This window comes from Bombus huntii, chromosome 15, assembly GCF_024542735.1.
Source record: "Bombus huntii isolate Logan2020A chromosome 15, iyBomHunt1.1, whole genome shotgun sequence".
Taxonomy (NCBI): Eukaryota; Metazoa; Arthropoda; class Insecta; order Hymenoptera; family Apidae; genus Bombus; species Bombus huntii.
In genome coordinates, this window is record NC_066252.1 from 3,072,842 (window position 1) to 3,098,334 (window position 25,493).

The following is a 25,493-nucleotide window of genomic DNA, read 5'->3' on the forward strand; positions in this document are numbered from 1 at the left end:
TGTCTATGGATAGTGAGCGAGCTCCGTTTCTTTTTTCTTTCTCCTGAAGAGAGGAAGTTCCGGTTTTCAGCGCCGAGTTTGTTTTCACTTTGCAAGTTCGCAGCAAGCGAAAGAAGCATGCACGGTGATTTAGGTCTGTTTCTAAAGTTGTTTTTTTTTGCTATTCGTACGTTTTCATTCTTCTGAGATTTTTTAAATTCCAGAAGTACCATGATCTGATTCTACTTTTCACGTTGTTTCCAAATCAATCTTAGGATTCTTTTATTGTTCAAACATTTAAGAAAAAAAAAAAAAGAGAAACTAAAAAATTTGGGGAGTACGATATGTAACTTAAATTCAGTTTCAGGTTATTTTCAAGAATTTAAGTTGTAATTAAGTGAAGTTTCAAGCATTTTTATCTTTAGTAGTAGAAAGCACTATAGCTGATATAATTTATTCGTTATTAAAAAATTCCTCAAGTTCGAAAATTTGTTAAATTGTTAATATACGCGTGATTTCTCCACTCTCTTTTGTTGCGTGTTTACCGTCGCCTCGAATGATGATTTCTTTGTCATTAGCCACTCATTAGATTGGAAAATTATACGTATTTCTTGATACAGCTTTCTATCCTCTAGGAAGTTTAAACTACTTGTTACGTGGGCTTGCGACATCGAGATTGCGCGGTGAGTGCAATTTGTATTTCGCTCTTTGGTTTTTGTATTTTTTACAGTCGAACAATAGTAGTTGGTTGTCAAAGTTTGGTTACGCAAGCTGTAAAAGGTTAATTCCGTTTTTTCCAGTTCGTGTTGGTGTATTATTTTGCAGCATCCTGCAGTGAGCCTGCATTGTCACAATTGCTCTTTCCTTTTCAGTCATATTGTGGGTGGACCTTTGTCGCTAAAAGTTCTCTACAATGTCGTGGTTTTTCGTTTCTCTTGACTTGGTCAATATTCTGTTTCATTCTTCTTTTCCGGTTACGTGCAGCGAGATGGCAAGATTTTCATACGCAGTTTCGTTCGCTGGAAGGAATGTTGCCTCTTTGGCCTTGGTGAAATGGAACCCACGTAAAAATCACGCGTTTGCCATTCTTGTTAAATTCTTTGTAAGTCTCTTGGATGTTTCCTATGATTTCGCGTTCGTTCTTATTATTTGGATTTCTCCTATAACGTTCATTAAACTCATGTCATTGTAGTCAGTATATTATGTATAATGATTGCTATTTCTTTGTATCTATTTGAGGGATCCGAGGACGGGATATGCTTCAACTGTAAAAGCAGACGTGGCTTTAGGAAGTTATTGTTTTCTGGTTATGTCGTTGCAAATAAAACCGAATGTAACTGGTCTGTTTTTCATGCATCGATATATGTTTCATTGTGATAAGAGTATTTGTTGTCTAAGCTGGAAAATCCAATTTTATGCTCTATGTTAATTGTTATTTTTGTTAGACTCGTGTTTATTTGGGGGATCTTTACGACCCAGGGTGCTAATTTTCCGTAGCTGCCCGTTATAACCGCTATCGATGTGTACCTTCAGTTATATTCGAATATTTTCGATATGCTTATATGGAGAAAGGGTGTGGCATTTTTGGTCTTTTTGTCCTATAGGTCTGCGTATCCACGTGTAGTTACGTCATTGTAGGGGTTGTTTGGGGTAGAAGATAATTTAGCAGCGTATTTTAGGCTCACGTGCTTTCTTCTTCGTTCTCTAGTGAGGTTTTTATAGCTTCGAAGGGTATACTGTTTATTGGTGTTGTGCGATAGCTTCCAGTGGTTCGTTTCAGTGCCATGTTACGGATCGTATTCATGTTTCATGGCGTTTGCGTAGGATGATTTTGGTTCTGTTCCGTTGCGAGTTTGAATTTTCAGTGTGCGGATAGCTGTCGGAGGATTACTGTGCTCAGGGATTCTGTTTGTGTGTGTTTATACAGACGAGTGTATGTATGCACGTGCCTGTGATAAATCGCGTGTCAGTGGTGGGATCACCATCACTATCCCGTTGTCACTAACACTATTACACTTTCTCTTGTTCTAACTCTCACTGTGCATGGCACTCGCGGAAGGTACCGATACAATCAAGCACGTTCCATCGCGTTGACAGTGGTCTGGGAACTGCGTGATTTCCTGTTTCAATTTTATGCTAAGTTGAATTATTGAAAGCTTTTGTTTGATAAAACGAAAGTGAAATTGGAATATAAAAAATAAGACATACAAATGAGGATAAAAATTCTAAAGACAAATTCAAGAATGAAATCTCAGCATTTTCCTATGGAGGATTGATGATGATGATGTATATTACAATCTGATTATGGTAATGTATTTTAGTATGAAAGAAACTTTATAAACATTACGGATGTATTTATGAAAGTTTAAGTTTAGTTACGGGTCTCTTCATCCGTAAATTAAAATAAGAAACTGCATTTCCACGGGACTCGTTGTTAAGTTGAAAAATCATAAGATAATCTAGAAAAGTTCCCTAACGAAGAAAATGACTGTCATCTTATTTCGACAAGACGAGGTTAAATTTAATTCAAACGAAGAAGAAATGGAAAAAAGCAACGATAAGATATGCGAATGTGTATGGAATTTTGTATAACGTCGCAGAACTAATTTGACCTGTTGTTGCGTTAATCTTGTTATAAATTCTTAAATAACATTGATCTATTTTTGCAGTGACAGTGAAATTACAACTGAATAGAAATTATTAAGTCGTCCGATTTGAAATAATTTTGTGTAACGTGCATAAGTAATTTGACCTGTTGTTACGTTAACATTGTTATAAATTCTTAAATAACATTAATCCATCTTTTGCAGTGACAGTGAAATTACAATTGAATAGGAACCATTAAATAATCCGATTTGAAATACTATAATTTCGATTAAAATATTGAAATTCAATTCGATTTTCGAGCTATCGAGATTCGTTCGATAACGAACAAGTCTTCGAATTAAAAAAGTTTCGAAGAAATTAAGAGGTTCCAAGAGGTTAAAATTCTATTACGATTTCTTAATGATTATAGCTTTTAACGATAAAAAGAAAGACTCGCCAAATACATATTGCTAATCTGCGAGTTAGATAACGCTTACAAGAGCTTATGCTAACTATTTCGCAAGCTAGATAACTAGTTGATCGAACCAGTTTTGTTGTCATTGGTTTCTTCCTTTCATATATCTCGAATGGAAGATATTTCCACGAATAATTCGATTCAGGGAAGAGTATTTCTTAAAATTTTGTGTCTAAAATGATACTAATATCATCGAAATACTTAAAAAAAGAGCGATGGATTTTATCTGTTTATATTTATATGTCTTTTATCGCTTGTCGAAAATATATGGAATGTTCAGGAGTTCGATATCATCCAATTCCATGAATTTTGCCCCCGATTCGTCAATTATTTATGTTATATCATAATTCAACTGTAATGTACATAATTTTTTCTTTTTAAACGAATCTACTTATTTCTGAACATTTCTTTTTTTTTTTTTTAATAAATGAGTTTTGAAATTTTTAAAAATAATTATCATTCTTTGAGATAAAAAAGATTGCGATATATGTGTTTATTCTTGCAATTCCGATATCGTGAACTTTTTCAGTAAAAGTTCAACGAAAAGATAGTTCTATCATTTTCTATATGAAAGGATAACAAATTTTCATATAGAAAGGAATCTTTAAGAATGTTTTAAAACGAGCTACTTCCATTCAAAGGAAAACTGTTTTGAGACATCCAATTTTTTAGCACATTCCCAACAAAAGAGTTTCTTAACGGAAGAAAGTGACTTAAGTTCTAACGAAGATGTGCTATCTTCTTTCTTCTGAAATATCCTGCTCCAAAAGAACCGTTTTTATGACAAAGAAGAGTCGTTGTTTCTTCCCTTCTGAGAGTCACAGAAGACCCCGAGAAACTTTGGTTAACGCGAGCGTGTCATTTATCTCCTAATTCGTCGTCTCGCAAAAAGGCCATTTTAGAGATAAAAGAGAATACTTGTCGTTCGTTTTTGTTTCATCGAGGCTTCATATTTCTCTCCGATAAGATTATATTACTATTTTACAGACAGTTATTTATATGAAATAATAATTTAAAAGTATAGGATATTATAAATTTATTCTACGAGCTTTCTCATTTCATTTCGAATGTATACACATGTTCATATTTGCCCCTCTTTATTTAAAAAAAAGAGTCTACCGCTGGTCTTTGTTTCGTTACCTATCTTCACCAGAATTTAGTTCTTATGATTCGCGCATAAGCACATGAACGCTAAAAAATTTTAATCTTTAATTAAAATATTGCGTTGCAAAGATCAAATAATATATCACAATGTGTAGGCGACAAAAATGTGAAAAAGTTGACTATGAGAGAGTGCATAGAGAAAATTACTTTTAAAAGAAGTTCCAGTTATATCCCGAAACTACAACATTCTCTTTCTAATTTAGCTACTTTCGAGGAAATCCTAACGCCTCCATTGCTAATCCTATTTTCGATTGTTCAGTCTCAATAATACATTATTACAACCTCGAAAGATCAACTTTCTAACACAACTCAATACAGTAGACTTCTAATTTGTTTAAACTCCATTTATACAAGCTGTGACCCTTACATTCATACATCTAATTTTCTAACTAACACATTCTGAGATTCCAACGGTATGAAAAATATACAAATATTACTATGGTTTTGTATTACTGTACATTTTTTACTATACATATTTTGTATTACTACAGTTTTACATACTTTTTATTATATTATACAATTGACTCGTAAGTATAACGTTTAAAAGACACCTCAGAAAAATAGAACAAAAATAAAGATTTAAACAACTAAGAGTCAATGAAATACAGGAATTACTATAGAGAATGATGAATCCAATAAAGACAATTTTCGTTCCCTTAATTAACTGTAATGTAGGCAGTCGAGTATCCGAACACTCGTATTTGTTTTCACAATTTAGAAATTTTCTAACGAAAATATGACGAAGCGGTTCCGGATCTACGTTCTTTACATCATGCTCTCGCGCAAAAATTTATGCAGAAATATGCATGAAGTATTCAAGTTTGAAAATTATACGCTTCTTGGATGAACCGGAGAATTTTGGTTGCAGTAAGCATTGAAGATAAGATTATAAGTGGTACTTACATGCTGATTCGGTAACCACGAACAGAAATAAGAGGCAAACGAGGGTCGCTTTCCTAAGTCGAGGTGGATGTCCCATGATCGTTGTCCTAGTAGGCAGATAAGTCTCGCACTGTCGCACAATGTATATCAGCCTGGGGCACGGGAGATGCGACCACGGGAGAAACACCACAAAAGCATGGACGCTTTTCTTCGTCCGTGCTTTTATGCTCTTGCGGCCCCCCTCTCGCACTTTACCACTTGACCAAGCTGCTGGACATTGGCATACGGTTCGTGTGTGCTCCATTCGTCACGCCGACACTGAGATAACGAGACCCCGTGGCAGGTCGCATAAAGTGGCTTACACACGCTGTAACATGTTGCGATCCATCGGCTTTGAGGTTTCGTTAAAACACTTCGGGTTCGACTTTCCACTAGTATTCACTTACTGAGATACAGTCCCGCTGGGAAATTATTTTGAACTTTTGCACCTCGTTTGGTTTTCACTTACAGTGTTTCGGTTTCTCTCTCTCTCTCCCTCGAAAAAAAAGAAAAAACTATTACACGGTGAAAGAGAAGAGAATTTTGATGTTTCTTTGGTACCTTTGTTCTTTTTTTTATTATCATTATTTAATTTGTACTTTACAATTTGTCCAACTGGACATTCGGAAAATTGATACCTTTGTATCCTCTTTTTTTTCCAAAGTAACAAATAACCTTGAGTTTCTTCTGATATTTGCTACGACAAGTTTATTCGTAATTTATGTAGACGAATTGATTTTACATATCTCAGATCAAGCAAGATGTGGACACGTTTTATGAATATGTGTGTTATATATGAAACATTCTCAAATTTCATTGTTCTCCCTGACATTCGATTGTTACGATTGAAAATCATGGTACTGGTTTTGAAAAATTTCTGAAAATATACATAGATCTTATAGGATATTTGAGGTAGCTATTTATTTCATAGAAATCGCGAAAAAGTTTCAACAATTATCTATTGAAAATAAAAAATTATAACACGTAACGAACTTTACTGAATATTGCACTGAATATTTATGTGGAGTCCTAGGTATTTGACTTGCCTTGTTTGTAATATGCGCGTGCCGTTAAGAAAGATGTTTGGTGGTATCTGTTTTCGCAGTGTGAATGTAATATGGTTGCATTTACTGGGGTTTGCTTTAATTTGTTTAACTTGTAGCCACTTTTCTATTTTTGTGATATGTTCTTGTAGTAATGTGACTGCTGTTACAGGGTTACTATGCCTGACTAGTACCGCTGTGTCGTCCGCGAATGTCAGTATTTTGCTATTGGTAGTCGTTGGTATGTTGGCCGTGTATAGTGTGTATAATATTGGTCCTAAGACGCTTCCTTGCGGAACCCCTGCCTTGATGTCTTTGACTTCGGAGTATGTGTCCTTGATTTTTATTACGAAGGTTCTGCTGCTTAAGTAGGATTTTATTAATTGGTATATTTGTTCCGGGAATTGTTTCCTGATTGTTTGTAGAAGGCATTTGTGGTTTATTTTGTCGAATGCCTTCTCTATGTCCATAAAGAAGGCTGTACGGTATTGCTTGCTTTCCAGTGTTATTATTATTTCGTTGACCAGTCTGTGCATTTGCTCTATAGCGGAGAGAATGCGAGTGAAGAAGCGCAGTGTGAGTTGAGAGGTCACGGAGTGTGAATCGGGAAGTCAGAGAGTGTAAGTAGAGGAGCGGGATAGTATGATAATAAGACGTACGACGATATTGTAATCGGTCTTTTGTTATTGAGTATCGCTTATTAAACTACATTAAACTCTAAATAAAACATCATTACTTGTCCTTACTCTAAGATCCATGAGTTACTACATATAGAATAAAATTTTTTCATGTAACGTTTCCTTTTCGAGAAAAACGAGTTTGAAAATTTGTTACTTTTGTTAGTGTAGCATGATTGTTGGGATAGCCTGTATCAATAGGCTCCGATATTCAGCAAAATTATCGTTAACACTTGTTACATATTCAAGATGATATGATGACTACTCATGCCGTATACTAACTTTTTACTATATCTTGTAATTTTTATATTTTTTTCAATTTCAGATTGGTTTCAAATCTTGCCAATATAATCGTTCAAAATCATTTTATATAGCAAGCATGATATACACATAAAAGAGAATTTTCTACTGTATGTGTTCAAATATTTTCGCGACATATTATATTTCAATGTGTGTAGGTCGATTAAGGAAACACCTACGTAATTGTGAATGAATGAACAAACTGAATAGACAAAACAGACGAAGCGAATCACTCGATTGATGTCTAATGTCTAAACATCTAAGCAATTTACCTGACATTACACACGTCGACAATCAAGTCGAGAATATCCTTTGTGCCTTTCGAACAGCTGATCATACCGTCTTCGGCATATGCCATGTGGTACTTGCTATTCGTCACCCGTTTGTTATTCTCTTGTGCACTGTTCGAATGAATGAACGAGGTCTTAGGTGTTTTTATTGGCAACGAAGGAGATCGGGGAATGATCGTAATGGGTGATTTAGGTGGCTTTGGTAGACGGTTTTGGGGTGCAGGTGTTCCGTGGGATGGAATTTTATGGCGGATCGGGGTAGAGGAAGTAGATTGCCTGGTCGTTTCAGGCGGAATAAATTTTGTTATTTCGGAGTAGAAAATTGCTGGAGGATCATTGGTGGATTATTTGATTAATTATGCGGGAGAATTATAATAATGTTTTTCCCTTCCAATTTTATGAAAATCACTTCAATATTTAAGGTAAAAACACTCCTGGGTCGAATGAAAATAGCTAACATTGGAAAAAGCGACTAAACTGCATAATTAGCACTGCTTCTCTTGCTATTCATCGTACTGTGTCTATGTAATTCGTCTGGAAAAATTAGAAACACCCTGTATATTATTCGGGATACTGTGGGCCGTTCATTTGTAACAATGGTTATTTGCTTTCTAACGCAACGATATAGTTTATTATTCAAGTAATTGCAAAGTATTGTTAACTGGAATCTTTATGAGAATTAATTGAGTACTTTAAAGGGTAGTATGCGCGTGGCTTTCTTATCGAGTCATTTTTTTCTTTTGTAACGTTACAAAGGGCTGGTTAGATCCTTTAGCAGATCTTTTAGAAATGGTACTTGATTGTGACTATTACGATAAAGTTATTTCATAGAATTTAATGAATGACTCGTTTCCAAACAAAACGATAAACGATAGTTCCGACCTGCGCTAATCTTGTTTGCTACGAGTACTGACTTGTGTTCTGATAAGATTGATTTTCCCAATGGTCGTCCAAAATCATTGAAACATTTACTTTCAGATAAACATACACGAACATTCAGCTTTTATCTTTATTTACATTTTAACTTAATTTACGTTATAATGCAATAGAACGTTCTTGTACAAGATTATACAATTTGCATTGATCAATAAAGGCCATGATATATTTTTTAAATCTACGAAAATTATTGTGTGCGAATAATAGATCTATATTTTAATTAATTTATACGACAGCAAAATAGAATATTTTTATACGATATTGTAATATAATTTTATTAATAGCCCCAAGAAAAATTAAATTGTGATTTAGCACAGGGTATCAGACATTCCTCAAATTTGTGGAAAATAGCTTTTATAAATTTTGAAGCGCCACTCATGATCTCTATTATTCAATTCGTGTCAACTAATTTACATCGCAACACGATAGAATATTCTTATGTATTATTACGATAAAATCAGGCGATGATGAGAGACGTCACGCACTGAGACATGTCGCAAAATAAATGAAGTAATAAAATTTCTGACTCCTCTATACATGAAAGATAACTCGGAGCTTCGTTGAAAGGAACGCGAAGGGCATCCTTAGAATCAAAAGAAATGAAAATTAATGTGTAGAGACGCGGCCAGCCAAGTGTATTTTACACGAGGTTTTAGACCTAAACGAGACTAAATTCATCGTCCTTTCGCCTACCGCTACCTTGAAATTGTACGCAGACGTAATTATTTCTTTTCAAACCGACATTAAAAAAAAAGGACGAAAAAATAAGAGAAAAAAGAGGGAAAAAGCCAATGTTGAATAGCAGCTTTGATAAATTAATTAAAGTCAAATTACACGGAAAGCTCAACGAAATTTTGTCTTAGTCGGAGAAAGTTAAACTTACATTTTTATCTCGTTCCTCGATGCATTCAAATTACTTCGAGACGAGTGAACGTCTTTCTCTTGGAAAAGATAAAAAAGAAGATGAGAAAGAAAAAGGAAGGAAAGACAAAACCCGGCGAAAAGGTACATAATGTTAAATGAAGCCTCTTGTAAATTAATTAAAGTTGAATTAATGCAAAAAGTTCGCCTTTAATCGAATCTTTTTTAGCCGAAGATTAACGTCGTTCTTTCGACGATTCTCCGGCTTCTCCAACTGGGTACAATGCAATTACGCTCGAAACAGTAAACCTCGCTAGAAAATTGTTCTGTATCTCCATCTCGTTTGGCTTCCATGTCATCCACGTCGCAGTGTTTCGGTTCTCTTCCAAAAAAAAAAAAAAAAAAAAAAATCAACTAAATAATATGAATTATACATGAATATAGTGATAGATGAATAAAGTAATAAAAGAAAAACTCCAAGGTTCTTTTGATATCTTTGTTTTTTCTTCCTATTCAATGTGACGAATAATCTAAATTTTGTTGCTCCTAAAATTGTGCGATAACAAGTTTATTTTGATTTGACGAGTAGATTTTTAATATCTCAGGTTAAATAAAATTCAGTAAAAAACGAAATACAATAGGTACAGTGTTTTTATTTTGCAGAGATGTATTTATAGAGTCGTAATGGCTATTCACCATGTACATTGTTTTCTTACTAAATACATGTTTGCAGTATCTCGTAACTCCTATAAACATTTACAAATTTTATCAATATAATCGTTTTCTCAGGTTAATGAAATTATAAAATATTTTATATAAACAATACGTTCAAACGTAAGTATTCTATCACTTTTATGAGCCACTATACGTATTTATAATATTCTAATAATTAAATCTACGAAGTATGTACATAAAAAGATTTCTACTATACTATGCGACACTGAATGTACAATTTGTTTGAAACGTTATATAAGCGAGTGACTCAGAAATACCTTGTACTACACGCGACCAAAATGAATCCAATCTTCCGATGACCCAAGATTTTTAATAATCATCGGTCTGAATATCGAAATTACGCGTCCAGAATTTCCACTTAATTTTATTAATCTTGACGTTTATGAAATAATGTTTCTGTGAAATTTTAATATGAATTTGATATAAATGTACATTCATCGTACAGTAAATTTCAACACATGTATCAAATTCTTCGAAAATTCATATCTGAAAATTCTCTACTTGTCTATGTTGATTTTAATGGGAAAACAAGATTACTCGTAGCAATCTCGTCGAGAATTGAATGCGTGAAGTTTCAATACGTAAACACGTCGACAGATAATTGGACGAGACAACGATACAAGACAGATTTGAATGGAAAATTGTCAGTAAACGAATTAATCATTGGTTTATAGTAACAACGACGACATTGTGGAAAGTAACACGGACTTTAACTAGCAAACGTATCGTGATAACGCCATGTTTTCCAACTACCAACTCTACGATATGGTGAACAAAAGTTTGTAATTTTAGTCGATTAAGAAGACCGTTTTTAAAGTAAATATACTTTAAATGTACAAAATGCCTGGTCATATGTGTAACTTGGAGGAATCGAAGTTTTCGAACTCGATTTTCTAAAATATAAAATCTCCAACGTAATTTCATTATTCTTAACTTTTATCGTATTTTGAGCCACAGGATCTCCTTGGTTTCACCTGCACCACGAAATCGCTGCCACTGTAGTTGATATGATTTGTTGACATGATCAAAATATTTGAAATGATTCGATTTAGTAAAGCGTAAGAGGACAAATTGGAGCGATGTCACCCCAATTTCAATCTATTTAAAAATGTCACTGCGCACAATCCGTGCATGACTTTGCCGGTCGACGCGTCATTAACATATTCCGGCTATCAGATGGGGCTCTCTACACTTAACGTTGCTCTCTGGTATCGTCGGTATCTAGAATATTGTTTTGATAATGCGCGTTTCGTATGTTTGCCGAGGGTTTGCTACATATTTGCTAATCGAGAATGGTTGCTACATGATGTGGTACAAATTGAAAATCGAAAACGAATTAAATAAGAAAGCAAAGCATCGAAATACGGAGAAATTGAAACGGTGAGTGATATGAATGGTGAAGAGATAAAACACCATCTTTTGTAACGATAAAGGTAAGTTATATTATTAGGTTGTCCGAAAAGTTTCTTTCGTTGTATGAGGAAATAATAGACGCACAACGTTTTTTGTTTTATATTACGTACGATCTATTTTATTCTGTTGAGATAAACACCGCGACATTTCACAGACTTGGTTTCACGTTTGTATAAAGGTGCACTGTTGTAAAAGACACGTTGAAAGATACTTTTCGGACAACCTAATATATAGATTCCATAACAACTGAAATGTCGTATCCATAATACCATTTCGAGAAATTTTGTCATTTTCTTTATGACTTCTTCGTCTTTGCATATTCAAATTTTTCTAAATATCCGCAGCGTATTCGTCAAAAAACCTTACCTTAAATATTTCTAATATTTCGTTTAACTTGAAAGTAATAAAGAAAAACCTTTTATATTTTGGAGCATGCGCCGAGTACATGTAAAAAGCTCCCCGAAAAGAATTATTTTCCGATATCTCGCCTATGATTTTGATTTATAAACTTGTAACCTCATTTAGCGTGTTACGTGAAAATCGAACTCGAATAGAATTAATATGCGACCAACTTTGTTATTAATAAGCTGCGTGTAACAAGCTTAGAAGTGATAACACCGTGACCGTTGCTCCATCCAGAAAAATGGAAAAATGCCATTCGAGTCGAGAGTCCATTCGGAGTTCTTCTTCATCTCGGAAACTTTATTAAACTTCTATAGAAAACGAGTTTCTTTTCGATAGAGCGTTACACAGTCAGGACTACGGAAGGTGTTAAAAAAGATGAATGTTAATTATTTATAAATAATTAAAAAGATCCATATATTTTCGTTTTTATTTCACTCACTCTTTTTGTTTCTTACTCTGAACTTAACGAATCGAAACAGCTGACAACGAGATTAAAAGTTCGAACAAGAACATTTAGCAGATTTTTGGATTTTTAAGTTACACTTTTTCATAACTTTCAAACATCCAGTGTATTTCTTGTGTTCAACGTTACACCGCTTTCTTACGAAATATCTGCAACCTGCATGTAGTAAAATGATCGACAGCTATACTAGAACTATACTGTTAATTCGACTGTGGCCAAAATGTACTATGGATCCTTTTTGAGATTTCCATTCAGCTTGTTGAAAACACACGGTAATTAAAATCCGATAGGCGGTATCTATCGTCGCTTCTCAAATTTGAAGTTCGGTTAAATAACATTACATACACAGTAACTCGATTAAAATACAATCTTGCCAAAGATAAGCGAATGTTCGAGTACTTTTATCGTAGACGACAACGATCGATCTCGAATAACAATCATTCCAGTGGATCTCTATTCGTCGATGAGAATTATTCAATTTTCGTTCGTCGATCGATCCTCGATGATCCTTCAATGACCCTTCCGTTCGAGGATCGCCGCGTATATTTTCCTCTTTGTGGATTTCCATCCACGAACAGGTTGTTCCGCGATCAAAGGAACGCGTGGACGTATCGTTGAAAATCGTGTTGCGTATCCTGTGTGTTACCGCGTTTTTGAGGGGACACCAAACAAACAGCAACACCAGCTCCTTTGTACCTTTTGATTACACGCCGGTGAACGAGCGTAACCGATGTACACGGTGCATGGAATGTGATCATTTGGTCACCCCTGCGTCGAGCTTAAAAGAGAGTATGAAAATGGAGAACGATGGCACACTGTTAAAGTCACGAGTATCAGATTATTTCTTGGCGAACGACATGCATCCATTTTAGGAAATTTCTCGAATAAAAAGTAAAGTTATAGTTATAAGTAAGATATCGAACTAAAACGGTAGAAACGCGGGAGCAATAAATCGAATAAAAGTTACATGGAGAGATACGGATTACAATAACTATAAAATTATTTTTACTACTTTTTGAGTGAGATATCTTTGCTAATTTTGTTCAATCTGCTTAAATTAAGGATGAGGCTATGAAATAACGCGTAAAATATACGTAAAAGAAACGATCATTGCGCAGTAAAAAATTTGAGAATCTAAAAAGTTCAGAGTATTCGTTATGTCTTTCTTTAGTTTAGGCGATACATATCCGTATACGTAAATATTCTACTTATTTCAATTTTGTTCTTTTCGAACACTTTCTTTTTATTCGTTTTATTTATTTTAATCGTTTTAAACATCATAATTTTATTATGCGCGAGTAGGTTAAACTGTATATTAAGTAGTTTATATTCCTATAAAATGATAGAAAATTATCTTTATCAATTTGATGTTTACTATGAGCGTTAAAAATTTTAGATTGTAATATTTTAACATTTTGCACATTTCGTCGTTTTCTATGTTTATATTATGTATCGATATAATTCCTTCATGTTTTATTCTACACAATTCATTTCGTAGTTTTGGGCTTTTGTCGCTTCTAATCCGAGATTTTGTATCGGGTCTGTACTTCCTTTTCTTGATTCTCGATATTCCTCTTTTCATGTAAGCATGATATCAACGGTTATCGGGAAGAATGCTAATCGCTTACGACAGTATCAATTCTGTCAATTTTTGCTCAACTGTTTCCGCGCTCTTTTTTCCTTCGTCGTTGTGCGTTATCTACGTAGCAAATTCTTTTATAATAAAGATGTAATAAAAAGGTCAAGTAACGTTTGATAGCCTCGTTATGCTACCATTAGATTATGTAATGAACACACACTAAATTTAAACGAGCTTCTCATTCACGTCCTGTGAAAAATGGTTACTTTGAATATTTACAATATAGCATTAAGGCGCTATACAATAATATAGTATCAAAACAGTTAAAACGATAAAGAAAAATTTGCAAAAATATCTTGAAAAATTACACAGTCTAAGATTATTAAAATTTTAATATAGTTGACCATATTTACTGTGCTTGAAACTTTCGATTTTCTATTGAGAAAACTCTATATCTAGATCAATAAAATATAGAATGTTCTACATCGTTTTCTTATCACGTTTACGATAATCTAATAAAATCAAAGTAATTAAAATTATCCTATTCTATAATTAAACTAAATAACTATAATTAAAAGTATGCTAAGTATTGGAACTGTCTTTAAAGTATTGTGTCAATGTATGTTGTATATATACGTATATTGATTTCGTAGGTACGACCACGTGGCAACCCTCTTTCCAAGGACGAAAAGCAGGAAAATAGAGTTATCTATCTAATTATGTAAAATTGAACTACGTTAAATGGGTTAAGTATAAAGTTAATAATCATCTTTGAAAATACTTTTCTTTTTCGCAGTGAATTTAAAATTACCTTTTTTTAAATAAACCATGTAATTTTTTCCGTTATATTTCGGCGAATTATTTTTTTTTTTTTTTTTTAGTCTTATTCAGTAAATATTATGTTTGTCCGATAAAACGAAGAACGATAAATATACGAATACGAACGATAGAATAAAGACAAATGTAGCGAATTAAATTAGCTTTGATCTGCATTTCTGTCATAGATTGCGAATATCAGAAATAACCTAAATTTTTAAACAATACACATACACGTACACCTACTTACAATATATTCTACGTAATCACTCTCATTTTACGTCATGTTTTTTGAAACGTTAGAAGGCCGAGGAAAAATTAGACAAAGTGACGCGGTGTCGAATGACGCTGATATTTTTCCGGAAGTGGAGGACCAGTAATTTAAACTCGTAGCCCTTGTAAACGAAACTATCTACTTTCCTATATACTAATCGATAGTATTTTTCTATTTTCTCTATAAACAATATACTACGTCCAAATATGAATGACATTCAATACGAAGCAAGCAAATTTTCAAATTCGTTTCTCCCGAGAACGAAGTCACAAACGAAAACGGTTTACTCTGTATTTTCAACTTCGTCTTGCTCGTAGCATAAACGCCGAGACACTATGAATAATAAATAATACTAAGACGTAACGTGGAAAGATTTCTCTTATTACTTCTAGTTTCTTATTAATTCCTTTTTATGGAAATGTTCTCCCTCAAGCTTTATTTCCTCGTGAATTGTATTCCTATCTTCGATCGACAATTAAACTTGAGAAATTCAGATAACAGAATCGAGGATTTTTCTAATAGCCAATAGCGAACAATGGTCGCGTTGTCCCAGAATCTGTCGAAGAAGGAAAGTGCCGATGCGATTTTTATTGTGCATCTCAATTACGCTCTAATATCATATTCTGATGCATCGTCGTATCTTCCGCCCAGAGATCAACGAATAAAAAACAAGTCCATGTGAACTGGGAGAAATGTCGCATCGTGGCATTTGTACGAACACATTCGTTTGTTTTACTGGAAGAAGTTTATCAACGAATTTTTCCTGAATATTATCGCATCTTTACTAAACACGAGCAAAGGAAATTATTAGTCACCCTGTATATTATACGATTGAAGTATACAGAACGATGTATTGGCTAATAATTTTATAATTTGATAGTTTCCTGTATGGCTCTTTGTGTTTCCTATAGAACGAATTAAGAATTTCGCAGATTGAGAATTTCTTCGTTAAAAATTATTATTCAGCTTAGCATGGATCTTATAAAACCAGTCGAATTATTATGCGCAATATGAAGATATTTTTAAATTGCAGATTGAAAATAGCGTTGAAGAACTTTTCAAATTGATAAATTTCTATTCGGTCAATTTATGATTACGGAAGTTTTTCAATTAGGTTGTTCTTTGACACATAAATCTCTCGTAGGTTTTTAGATAGAAACAAAATTGCATCCAAAGTATTTTATACCTGAGAATTTTCTAAATGATCAAATTTTAAAATGAAAAATTTCCCAATTGTTCGACTAGTTTCGAACGCTTTGGATTTGCTCAAAATTTTTAAATTACAATGCAGGGTTTTTGTGGATTTTTCGAAATTAGAATTTTTTGAATCGTAGTCAAAGTTTCAAAGTGAAAGCTTTATTTTCTTGAAGTGTTTAACGTTTTGAATGAAGAAATTCGTAAATAAGAATCAGTAAATACCTGATTTAAAAACTATGCAATTCATTCATTAAATTTGTATTTATGTACTTGTTTACTTCAATATCTATTTATTATATTTTGATATAACATTAATAAAATTAAAATATCAAAAATTCTACTATATTGTTATATAATTTCGACGTACAATATCCTTAAACAGAAAGCTTACGAACGTAAAGAAACTAGTTTCTTCAAATTCGAGAGCTTTCTATAGACTTCAAAGGCTGGTAAAACGAGAAATTTTTCGAATCAAAGAGAATATTTCATCTCTCTTTCCTAAATATTTTAAAGTTTCAATTAACTAAATTGAGAACTTTTCAATCGAAATATCTCTTGCTTGTGAAGCATTCAAGCTTGATTAAAAAATTATCTTCGAAAAATGAACTCCCGTATTTTCATTTCTAAAATTTTTGATTAACGGTGCCTAAAAGTATATACAATAAAATACGTCTGAAATTATATAAGAACGATCGCCTTATCAAGTAGATTTTTCTGTCACATTTCTTCCTTTTATTGTTATTATTTATTTTATTAATGGATGCGTCAACTATTTTTCTATGGTCAAATGTCATTTCTTTATTGAGAGTCACGCAATTTATGTTTGGGAATGTTAAGATTATCGAATCTTTCAGCTGCAAACCTACGAATTTTTATCGCTTGCGTCACGATGCATTTTCGTTTGATTAATGAAACGCAAATGAATTGAATCATTTCCAATGTGGAGGCCGTTCGATAGAACAAGACGATCGTTAGATTTAACTAGTATCCTTCCGCTATCGCCGAGTGCATGCTACAAACAAACAAATGACTCAGGATTTAATACGAACGAAGTCCACGATCGTTGATTTAGAGACGGCAAATCAGATCCAATCTTCATCGACGTCCACCAAACGAATATATGTAATTGTATGTTATACATAGACATTTACACTAGTTTTTCCTTATTATCATTTTCTACATAGTTATAATAATAAATGTTAATTGAATTATACGATAACGTTTTGACATTAAATATTTCGACAAGTATTTTAACAGATTTTTAATGACAACATTTAAAATTTTAAATATTCCGCAAAGCAAAATGAAATATTCTCTTTGACTCGAAAAGTTTCTCGCTTTATCAGTTTTTTTTTTTACAAAAAATGATAACATTTTATCGAAACAAAAACATTGCTGCCGTACTATCGATTAATTTCCGTGTTTCAATTAATATTCAGTGCGCTTCCTGTTTCGACAAATAATTTATGTGCGATCTATTGGATATGGATAAATAAATTTCTAACAAACTTTGATTCTATGTGAAGATCACAGAAAAAAGCATGATACTTCATTGACTTTTTATTTTAATGTTATTTTATGACTAAAGAGAAAATCAAAAGAATCAAAAGTTAGTTACAGAGGCATAGTCGATGAAGTTTTGAAACAATATTTCAATATTAAGACAGGAGCAATATCCTTAAAATTATGGAATTTTGATGACATGAGATTAGTTAACAATGAATTTTATATGAAATATTGAATTTTAAAAAGTACTCTCCTGTAAAAAGAGGAAGAAGTGACTAATCGTGTCCTCCTATAGGTTTCATAGTTCCCAGCTTCTTCCAAAGATTCTTTAAGGTATTCTTTCGATGTTATAAGATATTTGCAAACTAATTTCTGTTTTTATATACGTTTCTACTCGAAAATATCTGCGTATAATATACAATTACATATACTTGAATACCTATAATAATATAAGAAATCTTTTAATTCAACAACGAACTAACTGTACAAATACTTCCATTTCTTGCTGGAACTTTGAATAAGCTTGATACGCAACGCGTAAACTCACACGTGTTTACAAAATTCTCTCAAAGATATTCAAAGTTGCATTTCGTGTCGCGAAGATACACAAAAATTCTATTTCTGTCCCATCGATCCTCCATCTCCTCTGTTTCTCCTCCATACAGATCGAGCGTAACAAACGTTTTTTCTGGGGAGAAAAAAAAAGAAGAAAAAAAAACAAAACGGTTGCGAGCGAAAAAAACGGGCGTCCTAAATTTAGTTCGCTTTATTTATAGAGCCGACGTTAACTCTTTTGGAGCTCTCGCGTGTGGCGTTTCACCCCTTCGCGCAAAACCAACCACTTTCCCCGTTTCGTCCGTCACCCTTTAATTCTCGTCGCATCGCTTTAATTCTCGTTTATTTCGCGAAATATCATCACCAATTTGGCGGTCTTTGTTTAAACGAGGAGAGAGAGAGAGAGGTTGATCCGCACGTGGAGGCCCCGGCCGTGAATCGCTGAACTTTACGTAATGTGTCGCGACATTTCCAGTCGGCAATTTATATTGATCGGATAACATCCTGGAATACGGGGTGCTTTCGTCGGGGTGTCGAGCGTCGTCGTTTCCGATACCGCGCCTGTTACAAGCGTACAAATCGTTTACACTGCCATTCTGTTCGCTCTCGCATGTTTCCTGTAACACGATGCACCAGTTCTACTCGAGACACACGATTCGAGGTACACTCTCGTGTCTGTCGGTACTAATAAAAGTTTCATTCGATTGCTTTTTTTTTTTTTACCAGAGAGGAATATTAAATTTTAGTAAATCGCGAGCTTACTGTCTCTCCCGAATCGTATCACTTTTATATCGCTCTTTGGAAAATTCTTTATTGTCTCTGATGGCTTGCAAATGGTCAGATATTAAATATTTAGCAAGGAATCGAATTTTGTTGTATAAACAAGATAAGTAAATGATTTTTTAATTATATGATAAGCATTTATAAATGCTGGGTAAGGGTAACATTTGTAACCTTTTGAGGGATATTTATATTTCATATATTTGTGTGAGGGATATGTGTGAAATATTAATATTAATATTAATATGATACTATCGAGTAGTTTGGCTTGCTTGATAAATATTAGCAAATTGTAGATTTTGTTATTTTATAAATTTTCTCTTCAGTGTGTTTTTATTTGGAAAATTTTTCATGTGAAATATTTATTAAAATATTGTACCCTTAATTCCATCCTCTTCGTATCTGACAAAATTCAACTTTCCGATACAATACTCAATAAATTTAACGAATAACACAGGTGAATCCTATAAGGTTAACAACCTTTTATTTCGCTCTAAATGACAAACAACAAATTGGTTAAATTTCATTCGAACTGCCATTTTAACGTGTTAAATGATCATAAATTGATTTTGTTTCAGCCGTATTATTCTTTTTTCCAAACTAAACACGATTCACATTTGAAACACAAAAAGGTTATTCGAAATATGAGAGATTTGTTTTTCTTTTGTTTCACGCAACTTGTTATAGTTTCTGTAACAGTGTTGTATCAATATGATTTAGCATAGATATCCTGATGGAATTCTTAAAATAAAATTTCTCAGAAAATTTGAGCGATTTCGACGCGTATTACATTCGGGTCACGATACGAAAGCTGACGTCACTATTCCTATAAATCTATGTGGATATCGAACAATGACGTAATCGGACATCCGTGATCGGAATATTTACGCGAACCATTAAACGTTACACAGCTATGACCAATATTACGATGAATATTCCATATACGCTACCGTTCAAAATATCAGGACGCTTTGGTAGATTTGTGATAACATTGTGATACATTAGCTACAGTTGTGTTATATTAATTACAGCATTTAGATACTAGTTAATTAGATACAAATATATTAGCTACATTTAATACCTTTTAATAGAATTTTCATTATTCATGTACCTGCAGAAATTTTATACTATGCAAACGAAATATTCAACTTGATAAAAAAATTCCTCATCGGAAGATAAGAAAAATCTGTGCAGATACTTTTTGTAGCCACTGTATATAAATTTTATTGATTTTTCAAATTAACTCTTATAGTCTCAGTGTTGCATTAACGTAACACTTATTTTTTGAAATGTGTCAAACTCTACCCTTGTTCAATATTTAATCTATTTTGGCAAAGTTCTTTTATTTTGTAGTGCAAATACTTTTTATAGCCACTGTATATAAATGTATATGTGTATATAAAAAAGTCGCAGCTATCATACACGTATATAATTTTATATGTCGTGGATTTAGTGCGCTATCGCTGCAAATTGACTAAAATATTCGACTATGTATGTTTTCAATGCCACTGTGTGTATACGACACGACTACAGTTTATTGCAGTTTATTGTTAGATAGAAAGATACAGTGGTCAGTTGATAAAAATTGTATAATTTTTTGCTTGGTTTCTATTTCTCGCTATAAATAACGACAGAATTTTGCACGGAGGAAACGAGACAAGGGATGAAATAAAATATACAAGTAATTCAGATGTACTACAAAGCACGAGTAATTGCTAGAATTTTTATGAAAAGAATAAAATGTTTCTAATTGCGGCTATGCACTCTATTGTCCTAAAACATTTTTTTATGCATATAAAAGGTACAATCATTATTAAAATTATTGGAATTACAAAAAATTATTAGTTAGAACATTCTTCTAATGTTCTTTAATTCCAAAATTAACGATATTTACGTAAATTAATATGTACAGTTCAAGTTTATTATTTTAAAACAAATACACGTGATATATGATAATAAAAAAAGGTGAAGGTATAAAAAAAACGTTTAAAAACGTCCATTAACTATTAAATTTTCAATCCATTAAAAATCCATTAAAAAAATTGCAATAGGAAAAATGTTACAAAAATTGACTTTTGAAAAGTTTAAAAAATAAAATAGAAAACCGCTTTCAACATTCATATTTAAAAATTCGTTACGAGAAACTTTAAAATTATTTGAATAATTTATATATTCAAAACCGTCGACTTTCTAATTAAAAATATTGTCAAGGTATCCAACTATGGAAAAAGCTCTTTGTTTAAAAAATCCCATGCTGAGAACTTTTTGAAATTGTCAACTTCGCGAAAATTACGTATTATCCAATCAAGCCATTTTGAAATTCATTACTCGATTTAAAATTGACGGACGAGAAAAATTGTAAAAAAAAAAATTGTTGGACGAAAATCTCCACGAAATCAATAAATTAGATAGTAATTTATTCACGAACTTAATTATCTATTATTAATAGTAATACGACTAGCATAGAAATATTTTTAAAATTTTTCGGAAATTTTAGAATTTCCGAAAGTCATTGATTATATAATTTACAGCACATCCTTACAAACTTATTGCCTAATGAAACTCTATAGAGGAACGCTTCGTAAGTAAAAAAAGCTACTCGATAGAGACGATACTTCTTTATTAGGTCACTTGATCAATATAGGTCAAGTAATTTATTAGTAAAATTGTTTCTATCGATAATTATGTACATATTTCGTAATGGCGATTACAGTTATTAAAGTAATGTACATCGTTAAATGTCTCGAAACCAGTAACCTGAACTTTCATAATAACGCTCCCTGAAGAGTTGAACAATGTGGGTGCAGGATGCAATGAAATTAACAATAACAGGGGACTATAAATTGTCATCGACCGTGGAACTACATTAACGAAGAACTTCCAACGCACAGAGTTCGCCACTTGGAAATTTTATGTAGTTGCTCCGAATTGGAAGTTCGATAATTTGCATTGCGAGAATACGCTCTACGATCGAAACTTGTGTTGTAGATCTCAACCAGACAACGAAGCGGAATTGAAACAAACGTGATCTGTCGTTATCTTAATTTTCTTAAGAGTTAAATTATTTTATAGGGTATAATCAGTTTGCAAATCTACGTTTAACTCGTTGTTCTAGAAAAAAATAATTTCGGAAGTTTAACTAGTTTAATAATTTCTTTGCTTCAGAGACGTTTAAATTAGAATGAAAATTGAGAAAGGTTTGAACATTTTCATTTGGAGATAATATATCTGCTAACCGTGAAATGAAAAAAATGCTCTAATTTCCATAGTTACGTAGTTGTATAAAATCTTGAATGCATTATTCCATAAAGAAATAATTAAAAAGCAACTATAAGAATATTTGTTCATTCGTTTAGAGATTTAAAATCATAGAATAAGACAGAAGAACGTAAAAAATTTTGAGAATGTCCCATTCCAAGATATTACGCAAAATATTATTAAAAAAAGAAAGAAAATGTCTAAAAATTTAGATATTATAGAATATCATATAAATTTACGCATAAAATGTAATTCGTTATTTTGTCAAAAATTAGTTTTATAAAATGTTGAACAGTTTAGGATTTTCGCTCGGTCAGTGAGCTATTTTACTGGAGCGGAAACCTTTCCTCAACTATATGTGAGAATAAATGGTGTCGGAAAGAACGTTCCTCCACCTGTTGAGTATCTCTGCTGTGTTAAGAGGACAATTCTTTTAATAAAAAGTATTGACACGCCTTTTTCTGAAGGAACGTTCCGTAATGGCGAAGAAAAGACTCCTTTTTCGCCTACGATCCTTGGGAATAGCATCACCGTTACTACCGGGTGTTTCGCAATTTCAAAACAAAGTACCATTTCCTTCTCCAACCAAATGTTTGTATATAAATATTTGAGTTCCAGCGTTACTTCAGCTGTCGTATACATTAATACGAATTAGTTAGTGTTAACGTGCAGTGACTTACGAAAGTATCGGAGCACTTTCTATGGAAAACTTTTATCAATGTATCACGCGAGTTGCGTGAAATTTTTTGAAATTTTGTCAGCGCTATAAAAAGACACGACTATCGTGATGGTCTCATTAAATATTAATATATCGAATAATTGACTGTTCAAATGCTTTGGTAATTTTCACGAAGTAAAGCTATTTTACAACATTTTATCTTGTAACTTTTATATACATCTTTAGATACGTTTCAAATTTTACCGATATAATCACGACGAATCAGTCGTGTCTGATTGATCGTGACAGCCCCAATGACACTTGCAAATGTTTTGTATAATATACGTATACGTGAAAAGTTTCTGGAAGTGTTCCAGTACTTTCGGGAGTCGTATTCGTCAAATTATTCACAGATGAAAATATTGTTCTATCTAAAATATTTTCTTGAATATTCTCTCTCTTATCGAATCATTCCATAATAACAGAGCAACAATTTTTAGCTCTATAGTAAGAATTGAAGTTGAAAATACGATTGTACATATTTGTTACGAATAACGAATGACCGCGTTTGTCATTTCTCTGTTGATGTTGTGAGCCACTTATGAGTAGCAGCCTATCTTATGCACGCATTGTTCTATTGCATAAAAGTAGTTGTCAACGCAGATGTTATTTGCTCGGTACGCGGTTAGATGATCGCAGAAAAGGAGAAAAGAGAATATTCAATAAGATCTATTATAATGAAAAAACACGTGCAGGGGGAATCAGTTACAAAGCAAGCGTGCCGTTTATCAATATGTATTGTAATAATTTCTATTTATCTGAACGCGCGGCTATTTATCTTGGTACGAAACGTCAGTTGGAAAATTTCATTCTGACGTATCTCTTCTGCGGGACAGCGATTGCCAATGTTAATGGAATTCCAGAAATATTGGTAATTGAATCAAACTGAAATTTTAAAATCTTTGAGCGTCGCAAATTAAATATTTTCGAATGTTGAAAGTTCAAAGTTTCGCAGTTCGACAAATTTCTTTTCCAAATTTTTCTATTAGTAGATCTTTTTTCCGTCTAAGTTGTAGAATTCTCTTGGTTTCTACGATTTATGTGATTACATAATCGTACAAAAATGTGTAAAGCTTTTGATCAATTCCCGAAATTTTAAAGTCCTTTTCTTCATCGAAGTTCCAAAAATTACCCGAAATCATTTTAAGGAACCTGTGAATTTTTACTTCTATTGGAACATTCGAACAGTGACTGGAGATTTTTTATACCATTTACTTTGCATGTTTAAAATATCTCGAACCATTTTTACAGCCGTTACTTTTTAGAGATCCTTGTCTGGACATTTTATTTGCGGCTCTTGATACTCTCGACGATTGTTTTATTTTATCCTACTTACTTTATTCTGCTTCATTCTAACCATTTCGAAGTGTGTCGTTCCAGCTCCGTTTCGTTTGCGCGACAAAAAAAAAAAAAAAAAAAAGAAGAAAAAATGGCTAGGAACGAAGGAAGGGGTTCGTTGAAACAGCTGTGTGAAACGCGCAGCGAACTTTGGTATTAAAAGTACAGCCTCGTGAATATTGAACCGTTCAATTATCCTGACGACCGGACGCAACCACATCGCGCGAGTTCGTCAAACATTTGTTAAATTGAATCGGTTTGCAGCTACCGGGCTTTGCGAGAGTTTAATTTTTAACGCGGATGCAAATGTCGAGCGACTGACGATGCGCGATATCACAATTAGAAAATACAAACAGGCGATATGAAGTTTTTCCGGGTTTGAATTTTGTCCGCGCTTATGTCGTGTCGATGTGAAAATTGCGAGGTTGTTTGTGGAAGCAAAAATTGTGCACGGAGTGTTACAGAAGAGAGAGTCTAAAAGTTTAAAAATGTGTAATATTTATTAACCCTTTGAGAGCTATGAACGCATATATGCGTTCACACACAACCATTCAATTTAGGCTATGAACGCATATATGCGTTCTCACATTATCGTTCAATTTAAGCTAAAAGTGGCGTTAAAGTGGCGTGATAAAAAAGACGTAAATGTAACATACAAAAAGTTATGTTAAAACTAAAAAAAAAAAAAAAGACAACGATTATCGTGTTTCGTGGTTTTCCTCTTACGAATTTATCTTCTTCGAGTTATCAGGACTAGCCATCTTCGTTAGGTGGGATTAACGCAGTGTATTAAAAGTATTACGTTTTTTATACACCAATCGATGGATTTTTTATTCCCTAGAAGAAGAGTAAAATAATTTATCGGGCCAGATAATTTCTTCTTTAACTTCATACGTTGCTGCTAATTCATTCAAGCGATTTCTTTAACCATAAATAATGGGAGAAACAGGAGCCAAGATGTGGATATTTAGCACGTCATAAACTTATTAAAACTTCAAATTCGACCATCAAGGTGTAAGTTGAAATTGCAATTTTGCGTGTAAGCAATGGACGTGAATATACGAGAGAACATGAGAATGCAGGATGCAACTATTAAAAGTTAGAAATGATAGTTCGTAAAATCCTTGGAGCTAACCTAACCTAACCTTACGTACAATATGTCCTTTGCTGCGGGAGGATCTTTTGAAGGTTAGAGGTTGAAGCGAGGGCGTGTGGACACCTATG

General features: G+C 33.1%; 2 protein-coding genes across 6 annotated transcripts in view; one reads left to right on the forward strand and one right to left on the reverse strand.

Annotated features, from left to right (window-relative positions):
• LOC126873684 (apolipophorins) overlaps nucleotides 1-5,291 on the reverse strand; it is a 46,233-nt gene extending 40,942 nt beyond the window's left edge. For both annotated transcript variants that reach the window (XM_050634783.1, XM_050634782.1), the window contains exon 1: nucleotides 5,108-5,291. In XM_050634783.1, coding sequence (XP_050490740.1) covers nucleotides 5,108-5,183 — 76 coding nt within the window. In that variant the 5' untranslated portion in view covers nucleotides 5,184-5,291. The remainder of the gene's footprint in view (nucleotides 1-5,107) is intronic.
• LOC126873736 (uncharacterized) overlaps nucleotides 1-25,493 on the forward strand; it is a 97,490-nt gene that overhangs the window by 19,440 nt on the left and 52,557 nt on the right. For 3 of the 4 annotated variants that reach the window (XM_050634927.1, XM_050634928.1, XM_050634930.1), the window contains exon 1: nucleotides 6,977-11,347. The exons of the other annotated variant lie outside the window; for it this stretch is intronic. The gene's annotated coding sequence lies outside the window, so the exon portion shown is untranslated. Of the gene's footprint in view, nucleotides 1-6,976; nucleotides 11,348-25,493 lie in introns of those variants that run through there. 4 annotated transcript variants of the gene reach the window in all.